Source organism: Primulina tabacum, chromosome 2 (assembly GCF_025594145.1).
Source record: "Primulina tabacum isolate GXHZ01 chromosome 2, ASM2559414v2, whole genome shotgun sequence".
NCBI lineage: Eukaryota > Viridiplantae > Streptophyta > Magnoliopsida > Lamiales > Gesneriaceae > Primulina > Primulina tabacum.
The window spans coordinates 46,100,731-46,115,135 of record NC_134551.1 but is presented as its reverse complement, the minus strand read 5'-3'; the positions used below and the strand labels follow the sequence as shown (position 1 = coordinate 46,115,135).

The 14,405-nt window shown below is 40.1% G+C and overlaps 1 protein-coding gene across 1 annotated transcript; it reads right to left on the bottom strand.

Annotated features, from left to right (window-relative positions):
• Positions 1 to 1,433: 1,433 nt before the first annotated feature.
• Positions 1,434 to 1,904, bottom strand: LOC142537761 (uncharacterized). Its single transcript, XM_075643255.1, has one exon. It carries the CDS (start codon positions 1,902 to 1,904, stop codon positions 1,434 to 1,436), a length of 471 nt encoding a protein of 156 aa, XP_075499370.1.
• Positions 1,905 to 14,405: the final 12,501 nt, after the last annotated feature.

The following is a 14,405-nucleotide window of genomic DNA, read 5'->3' as shown; positions in this document are numbered from 1 at the left end:
CGAGGATGGGAGAACCCGGGCCAATATGAACGATGTCCACGCACTTGCATTGGGGCCGATATCGGATTTCTTTAGAGAAATTGGACCACTCGAGCTCATTTTCCATACAACACCTGCCTGACATACGGTCCGAATGACCTCTGAATAATTAACCCCATCTTCTAGAAATTCACTGTACTCGTCTTCTTCGAGGCTCGGCATCTGATAGATCATGTTTATCATTTGAGAGTCAAACGATACCAATTTACCTCGCACCATTACTTTCGACTCGTCATGGCGTATTCGCAGGTTAGCATAGAACTCCCGCACAACTGAGATCACATCATCTAGAGGAGGGTGAGCAAATTCAACCCATTGTCTTTGTTCCAGTTCGTTCACAATCACACCACGTGCTATTGATAAATTAAATCCCCTCTCCGGGATGAGAGACCGAGTCATAGAGCTCTCACAGATTTGCTGGACTTCCTCGTTCCAAAATCTGTGAGAATCGAAACTTGCGGAAGAAGAGGCGCCCTTCTTTGATTTCTTCTTCGGTGCCATCTCAATTAAAAATGCTTACAACCACACTTTAAACTCAACCAACAGAAAAGCCAAAATCAAAGCTAATCGGACCCCAATGTGTATAGCAGATATAATTCACCACCAACTATTCTGGTTAGCAATAGATGTGCAAACCTAGTGATCACAAACCAATTTAGACAAATTGAAGTACAGGTTCACTATATCAAAAGTTCCCCAAGTTGCTTGAACCAATTTCTAATAAATCCGAAAATTTTAACAGAATATGGAGGAAACCCCTTACTTGAACCAGGAGATGACCGAAATTAGGAGACGTGGTCGGAGATTGTGGCGGCGGCGACTTTCCGTGAGAGGTGGCGGTGGTGGTGTGGTGTTTCAGAGAGGGTGGCGGCGGCGGTGTGGTGTTTCAGAGAGGGTGAGGCAGGTGTTTTGTTATGAGAATATGAATCGCGATCCCCTTTTTTTCTTAAATTAGGTCGCACGCATATACGCGACTTGGAGCGGCGCATATGCGCGCGACTCACTGCCCCAAAATTTATTTTTCGCCTTTGGATCTCGCGCATATGCGCGCCTTGAGTGGCGCATGTGCGCCGAGTTTACTGCCATAGTGGCGCATGTGCGCGCCTTGAGTGGCGCATATGCGCCGAGCTTACTGCCATATTCGCGCATGTGCGCAAATATAAATCGCGCATATGCGCGATGCACTGTGTCCATAAGCTTTTCGAATTTCTTCTTTTTTTTTTAAAATACCTGCAAAAATAACAAAATGCAAATTAATACTTGAATAGAGAAAGTCAAAATTAATAAACTAAGGAATTGAAATAAAATAATAAAAACAAAACGAATGCAAAAATAAATAAATGTGGGTTGCCTCCCACACAACGCTTGGTTTAACGTCATCAGCCTGACTTTCTTCAGTCTATTTTGGTTCTCCCGAGGAAGAGGTTGTCCATGTGTCTCACTTCACTCCCAAAATAGTGCTTGACCCTCTGACCATTGACTTTGAATGTCTCACCATTTTTGCATTTTAGCTCAATTGCCCCATGTGGATACATTGTTTCCACTGTGAATGGTCCAGACCATCGTGATTTTAACTTACCAGGAAATAACCTCAGTCGAGAATTGAATAATAACACCTGTTGCCTTGGTTCAAAATCTCGTCGAAGAATCCAGTTGTCGTGCCATCTCTTGGTCTTTTCTTTGTATATCTTTGCATTTTCGTATGTATCATTCCTGAATTCCTCCATCTCATTCAACTGCAACAGTCGTTGCTCGCACGATGCTCTCATATCAAAATTTAGCTTTTTAACATCCCAAAATGCTTTGTGCTCCAGTTCCAAAGGTAGATGGCAAGATTTCCCAAAGACCAACCTATAAGGCAACATCCTGATAGGTGTCTTGTATGCAGTCCTGTACGCCCATAAAGCATCATCTAGCTTAATTGCTCAGTCCTTCCGGTTTCTTTTCACTGTCTTTTCTAGTATCTGCTTGATCTCCCGGTTGGATATTTCCGCTTGCCCATTAGCTTGCGGGTGGTATGCCAGTGTCACCCTCTGTTTCACATCATACTAGGCCAATAGTGAGTTAAAAATTTTGTTACAGAAATGCATACCTTCATCACTGATAATGGCTCTAGGCGTTCCAAATCTTGTGAAGATGTTTCTGTGGACAAACTTAACAACAACTCGAGCATCATTAGTACTTGTGGCAATTGCTTCCACCCATTCGTACACATAATCAACAGCAAGTAAAATGTAAGATTGACCAAAAGAGGATGGGAATGGACCCATAAAGTCAATACCCCAGACATCAAAGAGTTCCACCTCCAAAATATTTGTTAGTGGTAATTCATGTCGTCTAGAAATATTGCCAACTCTTTGGCATTTATCACATGACTTAACTAAAGTATAACTATCCTTAAATATATTAGGCTAATAAAAACCAGACTGTAATACCTTAGCTGCTGTTCTAGATGCTCCAAAGTGTCCACCGTAGGGTGAGGAATGACACTGCTCTAGAATCGTACCCGCTTCTTCCTCTGCTACACATCGTCTAATTATCTGATCAGCGCATCTCTTGAACAAGAAATGATCATCCCACAGATAAAACTTGGCATCATGAAGAAATTTCTTCTTTTGGTGATAAGTTAAATCTAGTGGTAATTCTTCTGCAGCAAGAAAATTAGCTATATCTGCAAACCAAGGATGTGTAACATTTACCTTGAAGAGTTGTTCGTCTGGGAACGACTCATTTATCACTCCACCTTCAGTTCTTTCTTCCAGCTCTAGGCGTGACAAGTGATCTGCCACCTGGTTCTCACAACCTTTCTTGTCTTTGACTTCAAAGTCAAATTCTTGAAGTAGGAGTATCCATCGTATCAACCTGGGCTTTGCATCCTTTTTGGCAAATAAGTAACGAAGAGCTGCATGGTCAGTGAAAACAGTTACCTTTGTGCCAATGAGATATGTTCTGAACTTATCGAATGCAAACACCATTGCTAGCATCTCTTTCTCAGTAGTTGTGTAATTCTGTTGGGCTGCATTTAGTGTACGACTTGCATATAGATAGCCTTGAACATCTTGTCTCGCCTTTGTCCCAATGCTGCCCCCACAGCATAGTCGCTAGCGTCGCACATGAGCTCAAAGGCCTCCTTCCAATCAGGCACTATCATAATGGGGGCAGAAATTAGTGCTGTCTTGATCCTGTTAAATGCCTGCAAACAATCATCGTCAAAAATAAAAGTAGAATCTTTCTCTAACAAATTACATAATGGTCTAGTAATTTTAGAGAAATCTTTAATATAACGACGATAGAACCCGGCATGTCCCAAGAAAATTCTGATCCCTTTTACATTCTTCGGCGGTGGGAGATTTTCAATTGCCACAACTTTGGCTCTGTCCACTTCTATCCCTCTAGCCGAAATCTTATGCCCAAGCACAATACCTTCTTGCACCATGAAGTGACATTTCTCCCAATTCAACAATAAATTCTTCTCCCGACATCTCTGCAAAACAAGCTTTAGATTCTGCAAGCAATGATCAAATGATGAACCAAAGACAGATATATCATCCATAAAAAATTCCATTATTTCCTCGACCATGTCAGAAAATATGGCCATCATACACCTATGAAAAGTTGCAGGTGCATTGCAGAGACCAAATGGCATTCTCCTGAAAGCAAATCTACCGTAGGGGCAAGTGAAGGTAGTCTTCTCTTGATCCTCCGGTGCTATGACAATCTGATTGTAACCTGAATAACCATCTAGAAAGCAATAATAATGATAACCACCTACCCTATCAAGCATCTGGTCAATAAAGGGAAGAGGGAAGTGATCTTTCCTAGTAGCATGATTCAATTTCCTGTAATCTATACGCACTCGCCAACCAGTCACTGGACGAGTTGATATCAATTCATTATTCTCATTTCTCACCACAGTTATACCCCCCCTTTTTAGGCACTACTTGTACTGGTGAAACCCAAGAACTGTCAGATATAGCATAAATAACACCAGCATTTAACAATTTCAATACCTCAGCCCTCACAACCTCTTTCATGGCTGGATTAAACCTCCTCTGATGATCAACATAGGGGGAATAGGACTCCTGCATCAAGATTTTATGCATACAAACAGTAGGGCTAATCCCCTTGATATCAGAGATTGTCCATCCCAAAGCAGATTTAAACTCTTGCAATACTCTCAACAACTTATCCTTTTCTTCAATAGTAAGAGCATAAGAGATGATTATCGAATAGGACGAACTCTCGTCTAGGAATGCACAGCACAAGTGACTCGGTAAATCCTTTAATGCAGGGGATGCTTTTGGTACCTCTTTACTTGCATCTTCAAGTAACTCTTCAAGTTGGGCATTAATCTTTTCTTTAGGTAGCATATTGAGAGCAAGTAGATCCTCTCGCACATCCCAGTCCTCTTCATCCACTGTAGAAACTGACTCCAACAATTATCTCTCCAAAGAGTCTTTCGTCATCCTACCTACACCAACATGGGATACACAAGAATCAATGATATCAATGCTATTACACGTACTTACCTCATTTGGTCCTCTGATGGTGTTGTAGATGTTGAACATGACTTCCTCTCCACCTGCTCTCAATGTGAGCTCACCCTTGTGCACATGAATCAAAGCTTTTCCGGTGGCCAAGAACGGTCTTCCAAAGATAAGCAGAGTTTCCTGGTCTTCCTCCATATCTAAAATGACAAAATCAGCAGGAAATATGAACTTGTCTACCTTTACCAGCACATCCTCCACTATCCCTCGTGGATATGTAAGTGATCTGTCCGCCAGCTGCAGAGTAGTAGTGCTAGGCTTTACCTCGCCAAGCTCCTAAAGTCCGGTAAATAGAAAAAGACATTAAATTAATACTGGCACCTAAATCACATAAGGCCCTATTTATTCTAGAACCACCAATAACACAAAGAATAGTAAAAATCCCTGGATCTTTGAGTTTCTGTGGTAGTTTCCTCTGGAGTATGGCACTGCACTCTTCGGTTAACTTTACAGTCTCAAATTCTTGAAGTTTCCTCTTCTTGGGCATCACATCCTTAATGAACTTAGCATAATTGGGCATTTGCTCCAATGCGTCGGAAAAATGGGATGTTAATGTGTATTTTCTTGAATATTTCCAGGAACTTCGCAAACTGATCATCTAACCCTTTCTTCTTGAACCTCTGTGGATATGGAAGATTTACCTTTGGTAACGGTTGATGCTCAATCACTTTCTTAGGTTCCTCCACTTTCTCTTCTCCAACACTTGCACCCTTTCCATCATTTTCCTCAACACAAATCTCTGCATTCTCTTCAGTAGGATCTGGGATTCCAATTTCCTTGCCACTCCTCAATGTGATAGCTTTGCAATGCTCCATAGGATTCACCTCTGTATTGCATTGGAACTGTCCTTTATTATGATCTTTCAAAGCATTTGCTAGTTGCCCAATCTGTGTTTCCAAGGATTTCATCGTGGCACCCATATTGCCCATGTGTGTCTCCATGTTATCAAGACGAGACTCAGTTCTCGCCATTCTTTTCCCAGACTCAGTCACAAACGTCCCAACTAGATCTTCAAAAGATGGCTTTCGTTCCCCCTTCTGTGTATTGAACCCCGGTGGAGGATTCAACACGTTTTTGTTGTTCGCATAAGAGAAATTCTCGTGATTCCTCAAACCTGGATGATAAGTATTTGGGGGAGGATTACCTCGATAACCTCCATAGCCACGATTGTTATTGATGTACTGAGCTTCCTCCACAACTGGCTCTTCCTCAGCAGTCACCAATGCTACATCAGACGTAGATTGGCCTGGCTTGTTCATCGCTGCAATCTGTGCTGTCAATGCCGAAACCTGTGCAGTAAGTGATGTGATTTGGTCTATGGCGTACACTCCAGCAGGTTTCCTTGATCCAGATCTTTCACTTGGCCACTGATAACTGTTAATGGTCATCTGTTCAAGCAATTCATAGGCCTCATCAGGTGTTTTAGAAAAAATAGTACCTCCGGCGGCTGCATCCACATTCCCTCTAGTTGGCTCATCTAAACCATTGTAAAATAGCTCAATCTGCACCCAATCTGCATATCCATGATTCCGACACTTTCTGAGTAATTCTTTGTATCGCTCCCAAGCCTCATATAACACCTCGAGTTCCCTCTGCTTGAAGTTGGTGATCTCTGTTTTCAGCTGAGCAGACTTGGCTGGAGGAAAATATTTTGATAGAAACTTCGTGACCAAATCTGCTCATGTAGTAATACTTCCCAGAGGTAGAGATTGGAGCCAACTCCTAGCTTGATCCCTGAGAGAAAACGGAAACAGGCGCAATCGAATAATTTCTTCAGAAACACCGTTAATTTTTACCGTGTTTGTAATCTCTAGAAAAGTTCTTAAGTGAAGATGGGGATCTGCAGTAGCTGCTCCTCCAAATTGGTTCTGTTGATCCATGTTGATGAGTGCGGGCTTTAGCTCGAAGTTGTTAGCAGCAATGGTTCCACGAGCTATTCCACAGTAATGAGCGTTTATGACTGGGCGAAAATGTTCTCGGATTGGCACCTCTCTCGGGAGCTCATTTTGATTATCTCTGTTTTCAGCCATTGCTTTTAATTCTTCTCTTCTTGCTTTCCTTAATCTCCTGGCAGTCCTTTCGATTTCCGGATCAAAAATCAGCAAGTCGAGATTTTGATATTTTCGCATACACTGCAAAACAGAGAAGATTATCAATTAACAAAATAAATAAATAAAGTAAAATCTAAATTAAAGTCAAGACTACTTAGTAACGATATTAATATGCAATTAAATAATTTACTCCCCGGCAACGGCGTCAAAAACTTATTACATATTTTCACTACCGCAAGTATACGGTGTCAAGTTTTAGTACTGGTTTGAGTACAGATATCGATCCCACGAAGAGTAATTATTTAAAATTGAATATTAAGTACCATAATTGACATAGCTCAACTTTATTTAGAAAATCAGAGGGGTTGGTTGATAATCAATTCACAGAAAATAACAATTTCTGTAATTCTAGCACGCAGTAGAAATTCAATGAGTAAATAAATCTAGAGATATGATTTCATCTGGTTTCCCCTATGCTAAATTAAAATTGACTAACATTTAATTAACTTGCATCATATTTATTAACCAAGAACTCACAACATTTTCTATTCCCTTTTTCTATAAATAGAACTGTATTACCTATTACCGATTTTAATATGTCTATTCAAAATCATGTAACACGTAATAAATGCAAACAAGGTTCTCTTATGGATTCGCCAAAGTTATACGTCTTTTGCATGTTATAAACATTTGACGATGCGATTTTCCCTGTCCTAATTTCGATCACCTCTCTCGAGAGTTAGATCTCAATTATTAGATCAGTCGAATTATGGCCAGTAATCCAAAATCATTAATGACAAAAAATCACAAATAAACACGATGAATTAATTCAATGAAAATTCAAATGTCAATAGCATAGGTTCAACCTCGACTACGTCAATCTCTAGAAAATAAAATTAGTCATACTCGAATCTAAATTAATACAAAACCTGTTTGTATTCATTAAAAACGTAAAAGTAAAGAACCGAATTAAGAACGTGTAGGTGAGAGATGGAAGTGCGTCTCCGTGTCCGGATCCAGCGTCTTCTATCTCTGTTCTTCGCGTCCTGTGCTCCGTGCGCTCTCACTTTTTCTCCTTTTTTTTCTCTACTGTGTAGGCTGCTCTAAATTTCAGAACCCCTTTCAAAGCTCACGTCGAAACCTATTTACTTCTGAGATTCACGCCGCGCGCATATGCGCGTCCAAGACTCGCGCATATGCACGGGTGCTTCTTTGTTGGCCTTCTTCTTCCGCGCACATGCGCGCCATTGCTCCACGCATATGCGCGGAGCCTTTTGCACATGCGCGACCTGAGTGGTGCATGTGCGCGTAACTCACTGCCATAGTCGCGCATGTGCGCGAAAGTAAGTCGCGCATATGCGCGATGCACTGCCCTCTGCTCTTGCTTTGCTCACACTTCTTCTCCTAAGCGCCATTTTAGTTCATTTTCACGCCCATGTCGTAGTCGTACCTAAATTCCTGCAATCACACCAAAAATAACAAAAACGTATAATTCTGCCCAAGAAAACTAACAATCTATATGAATTGTAAGGATAATTTAAGTGCACAAAATGCACTTATCAAAAGTCCATTCCGATCAACACTTATGAAACAGCCTGTTTTAGAACTCTTAGTGATCACTTTACACTTGTGGATTTTAAGAACTCTTGGTTCACCAGACACACCATTAATCAAATAACCAAGAAGTTACTGATGAATATATTTTAGTAGCACAAATATGAACTTTGAATGATCAGATATCTTTCTTTTGAGTGTGTGCTTGATGAGCGATGATGTATATGATCTTTTGATTGCGCTCAAATTCTTTAAGTATGTAGGCTTGAAAAACATTGCACTGATGAAACTTGATGATTATGTATCTCGTTGTTGTCATACTCTTGCATACTTCCAGTTCTTCTTATATAAGTTGTCATTCCAACGGTCGAAAAGGGATGAGTAACGTTAACTTGTAACCTTCGAATGATGTGTCACTATCAGCTGCAAATATATTAAATGTTCTTCAACAAAGCATTTAATGTTCTCTTTGCTAGCACAACTTTGAATCATGTTCCTTGAAGAGTTACTGCTAAGTATATTTTTATGGCAACTGTTTTTATCATTAAAACTTGTAGGATATATGTAATATTTCTTTTCTGGGATATTGACACAAATGCAGATCAATATCAGGAATGGTGAAGAACATGGTTGATTTGTAGCGGTGCAAAACCATTTGAATGTCCTGAACCGGTCTGATAATGTCTTTCGTTAAGTGAGCATTAAATAGCTCTTTAATGACTCGACATAAAGTCTTCGAACAGCCGGTTGGAAGATTGAACTTCTTCTGCTTCAAACAGTTGAATGGTAGGTAGTCTGAAATTCAAGCGGTTGAAGACTAGGAGGTTGAAAGATAAGACGGTTGAACTGGGTCCTGTTATCACAAAAGATTGCATCTTTTTTTCGAAACAGTTAAGTATTGTTTTGATTTTGTCGATCACCAAAAATCTCAGGTAATTTCCTTAATATTTCCCCCCTTTTTGGTGATGACAAAACTCAGCTGCAGAACTACACAACAGTTTACATGTAACGTACCGTATTTGAACTACTTAAAATTTGTGGAAAAATAAAAATTTTCTTAAATAAATAATAATCTTTCCAATTGCGATAAAAATAAAATGCTCGTGTAAAATATTTGAAATAAAAATGATTACAAACGAAGTGTGCCAAAAAGGTACTCGTTAAAATATCGTGAAATAGTTTCATAAAATCAGAGTAACTAAATTAACATGCTTGAAAATTCTTGAAAACATAGGCGGTACTCGGGTTTAGCCTCCGCGCAGTCCAAGCCGACTCACTGGTCCCCACCTCTCGCCTCCTCAAACTCGTCCTCACCTGCATCGATCAATTCTAGTGAGTCTAAAGACTCAACATGTATAAACTGAGAATAACAAATAATACGTAATAAAATCACATGCATTTTAAAGTAGAGCTTACATACTTAAACTTGAATGTACTTATATAAATATAGACGTGCCATCATATCGTAAAAATTTTCATAAACATTTTCATAAACGTACTTGCATCATGCATACATGAACATACATAATCATCATTATTTTGCGTAGAGATATGTTTCAAAGCAATTGACTCATACATAAATGTGCCTGATTAGACTAAAACACAGTACTGGGCTAGCAGAGATGTCCACTACCACATACATGAGATCCCTAGTCATGCTTTACCGGGTGGATTGGTCCCTGGTCATGCTTTACTACTTCCCAATCCTTATCTAAACCCGATCGTGCTTTACCGGGGTGGAAAGGTCCCTGGCCACTTTCACCGGTTTCCAAACCCGTTCATATTTGGTGACAAGACATTTTGTATACCTCAAAAACATAAACATTTTTTTTGCACGTCAAACATACTTACATGGCGTTGAGGTATTCATTGGATCTCGCTTGGGCTACTGTTACTCATACTAACATGTTTTCATAACAACACAATTTGAGTAGTCACAAGAGAAAAATCATAATTCACTCGTTTCTTGTCCAAAAATTATGAATTTACTGTCAAATCGAAGGTATCGAAAATTACTACGTTTTATATATTGAAAGTTTTTCCATAAAAAAATCGCAAATTCACAGTAATCAAAATGACAACAAAATCGGTTTTTAAGATCAAAAAATCGTTTCAAAATCGATCCAACCATTTTTCCTCAAACTTTGCATAACATACATGGATTTTTGTACACAATAAACATCAAAACATATAGTATGACAAGATCGATACAAAAACGAAAGAATATACATGTTTTTGTGTCTAAACGCTCGAAGATAACGAATACAGGCGCGGTAGAATACGGGGAACGATTGGGTGACATTTGCTGCGCGATTTCTTGAAGAAAAATGACCGAAAATTTGTTGAGAATTCGTAGGGGAAGGGGTTGGTGGCTGTTGAAAAGAAATGGCTCAAGAACCCTTGGTTTTATTCTCAAAACAAATGAAAACACCAAATGTTGTGTGTGAGTGTGTGCTGCAACGTGTGTGTGTGAGTATGTTGTAACATGTGTGTGTGTTAGTGTGGAGGGGATTAGGGGGTTTAATTAGGGAAAAAATTGCTTAATTAATAATTAACATGCTAATAAAAATGTAATTCCCACACTAACTTTAAAAAAATTCTCCTGATTAAAATAAAATGCACAAGTGACAAATCTTTAAAAGTCTAAAATCTTAAAATCACCTAATAATTAAATTAGGTTTTAAAATGCTAAAACCTAATGAATCATTTAAAATAAAAGTTTTCTCGACTTGAAATAAAATACCACATTTTTTCATAAATCGCCTAAATCGTCGCCGGCCTCTTTTCTCGATCCCGTACCGAATATTCGCTTGAAACATGACACTCAAGAAAATATTTTAACGTACAACAAATAAACATGTAATAATTTGAAATAATGCAAAGAAATCCATCATTGATCGCTAAAAAAATCATTTTAAAACTAAATAAATAATTTAGCAATTTAAATAAATGTACTGGTTTTACGTGTATTGATTTTGGGCTCTACAATTCCTCCCCCACTTAAATAAATTTTTTCCTCGAAATTAAATCTTACCCAACAGTTCCAGGTAGAGATTCCTTATGTCTGCTTCGGCCTCCAAAGTGGCCTCCTCCACTGATTGATTCAGCCACCGGACTTTGACCAACTTGATCACTTTGTTCCAAAGTCTCTGCTCCTGTCTGTATAGGATTTGGACAAGTCTTTCTTCATATGACAGATTGGAGCCAATTGCAACGGCTCAGAACTCAAGACATGCGAAGGATTTGCTTATATAATTCCTTAGCATCGAGACGTGGAATACGCTGTGTACTCCAGCCAGATTCGGCAGTAAGGCTACAGGATAAGCAAGTGTCCCAACTCTGTCAAGAATTTCGAATGGCCCAATAAATCTCGGACTCAATTTGCCTCTCTTCCCAAACCTCATAACACCCTTCATAGGTGCTATCTTCACGAATACGTGATCTCCTACGGCAAATTCGAGATCTCTCCTTCTCTTGTTAGCATAACTCGTTGGATGACCCTGTGCGGTCTTCATCCTGTCTTGAATCTTGACCACAATGTCTGCATTCTGCTGAACAATCTTTGGGTCAAGTTCTGATCTCTCACTGATTTCATCCCAATGAATTGGCGATATGCATTTCCTTCCATACAGTGCTTCGTAGGGAGCCATACCTATAGATAATTGGAAACTGTTGTTGTAGGTAAACTCCACTAGAGGTAGTTTCGATTCCCAATTCCCATGAAAATCTATCACACAAGCTCGCAACAGATCTTCCAATATCTGAATCACTCGCTCAGACTGGTCATCTGTTTGAGGGTGGAATGTCGTAATGAATAGTAGCTTCGTCCCCATGGCTGCATGTAAACTCTTCCAAAAAGACGATGTGAATCTCGGGTCCCTGTCGGACACGATAGAAACTGGGATCCCATGCAATCGAACTATCTCCCTGATATGGATCTCTGCATATTGAGTCATGGAGAAATTCGTCTTCACCGGTACGAAATGTGCCGAATTAGTAAGTCGATCAACTATAACCCAAATGACATTGGATCCTCTGAATGACCTCGGCAAACCAATAACGAAATCCATGATGATATTCTCCCATTTTCACTCGGGGATAGGGAGCGGCTTAAGCATTCCTGCTTGCCTCTGATGCTCTGCTTTCACTTGCTGAAAAGTGAGACATTTAGATACAAAGCGACGGATGTCTCGCTTCTTACCTGGCCACCAATACAGCATTTGAAAATCTTTGTACATCTTGGTACTCCCTGGATGAACGGAATATGGAGATGCATGTGCCTCTGTCAGAATATCTCCTCTGATCGAATCAACACTAGCCACCCATATCCTTCCACTGTACTTCACAATACCATCAGACACTGTGTAGAGTACACTGCCCTTGACCTCATCCTTCAGTCTCCATTTCTGCAACTGCTCATCCGAAGGCTGACCTCTACGGATTCGGTCTAGCAAAGAAGACTGGACTGTCAGATTAGACAGCTTAGGAGATATGCCCTTAGAATAAACTTCCATGCCAAACCCCTGAATCTCTGACTGAAGAGACTTCTGCACTGACAATTATGCTACGACTGCAAATTTTCTGTTCAAAACATCTGCCACAACATTAGTTTTCCCTGAATGGTAGCTAATTTCACAATCATAGTATTTTTACCAACTCCAACCACCTTCTTTGTCTCATGTTATGTTCTTTATGCGTGAAGAAATACTTGAAACTCTTGTGATCCGTGAATATCTGGCATTTCTCGCTGTAAAAATAATGTCTCCATATCTTCAACGCAAAGACAACGACAGCTAACTCGAGATCATGAGTCAGTTAGTTCTTCTCATGCACTTTCAACTGTCTGGAGGTATAGGCTATAACCCGACTGTACTGCATCAATACTGCGCCTAACCCGAGCTTAGAAGCATCAATGTATAGCACGAAATTGCCTTGCCCTGATGGCATGGTTAAAACTGGCGCTGTGATAAGAGCTTGCTTCAAAGTATCAAAGCTCTTTTGACATCCTTCATTCCAAACAAATTTAGCATTCTTCTTAGTTAATGAAGTGAGTGGCACTTCAATCGAGGAAAACCCCTGAATAAATTCCTGTAGTATCGTGCCAAGCCTAGGAAACTATGGATCTCTGATGCGTTTTTCGGCTCAACCCAATCTTTAACTACTGCCACTTTAGCTGGATCCACCTCAATCCCACTGCTATATATTATATGACCCAAAAATGCTACTTTCTCCAACCAGAATTCACACTTACTGAATTTTGCAAACAACTTGCGACTCTGTAAGACCTGCAAAACTGTACCCAAATGCTGACTGTGCTCCTCATGGCTCTTCGAGTAGATAACAATGTCGTCAATGAAGACTATGAAGAACAGATCTAGGTAGGACTGAAATACTCAATTCACGAGGTCTATAAAAATCGCTGGAGCATTCGTCAGTCAAAACGGCATCACTAAGAACTCGTAGTGCCCATATATGGTTCTGAAGTCTGTCTTATGAACATCTGCATCTTTTACTTCAATTGATGATACCCAGATCGTAGATCTATCTTGGAGAACACTGTAGCTACCTGAAACTGATCGAACAAGTCCTCGATCCTTGGTAGTGGGTATTTATTTTTGACCGTTATCTTGTTCAGTTCTCGGTAATCGATACACAGCCTCATGCTCCCATCTTTTTTCTTTATGAAGAGCACTGGTGCGCCCCATGGTGAGAAACTAGGGCGGATAAATTATGTATCTAGGAGCTCCTGAATTTGCTGTTTGTGCTCTAACATCTCAGCTGAAGCTAAACGGTACAATGCCTTAGAGATTGGCATAGTGCCTGGCACAAGGTCAATGGCAAACTCCACCTCTATCTCTGGTGGAAGGGCTGTGACATCATCAGGAAAAACGTCAGGAAAATCTCTGACTACTGTTACATCAAATATCGACGGAGTGGGCATGTCAGGTGCAGAAATAATACTGGTCAAAAAATCCTGACACCCCATATGAATAAGTCTATGTGCCTGTATGCTAGAGATCATGCGAGGGAAACTCCTCCATCTATCTGGCTCAAAGAGAAAATGCTCCATGCTCAACGGTCTTACCAACACTGATCTTTTCTGAAAGTCAATTAGAACTCTGTTCTTCGTTAGCCAGTCCATTCCCAAGATAATGTAAAACTCTGGCATCGGCAAAACAATCAGATCGGCATACACTAGGTAGCCTTGCAGTTC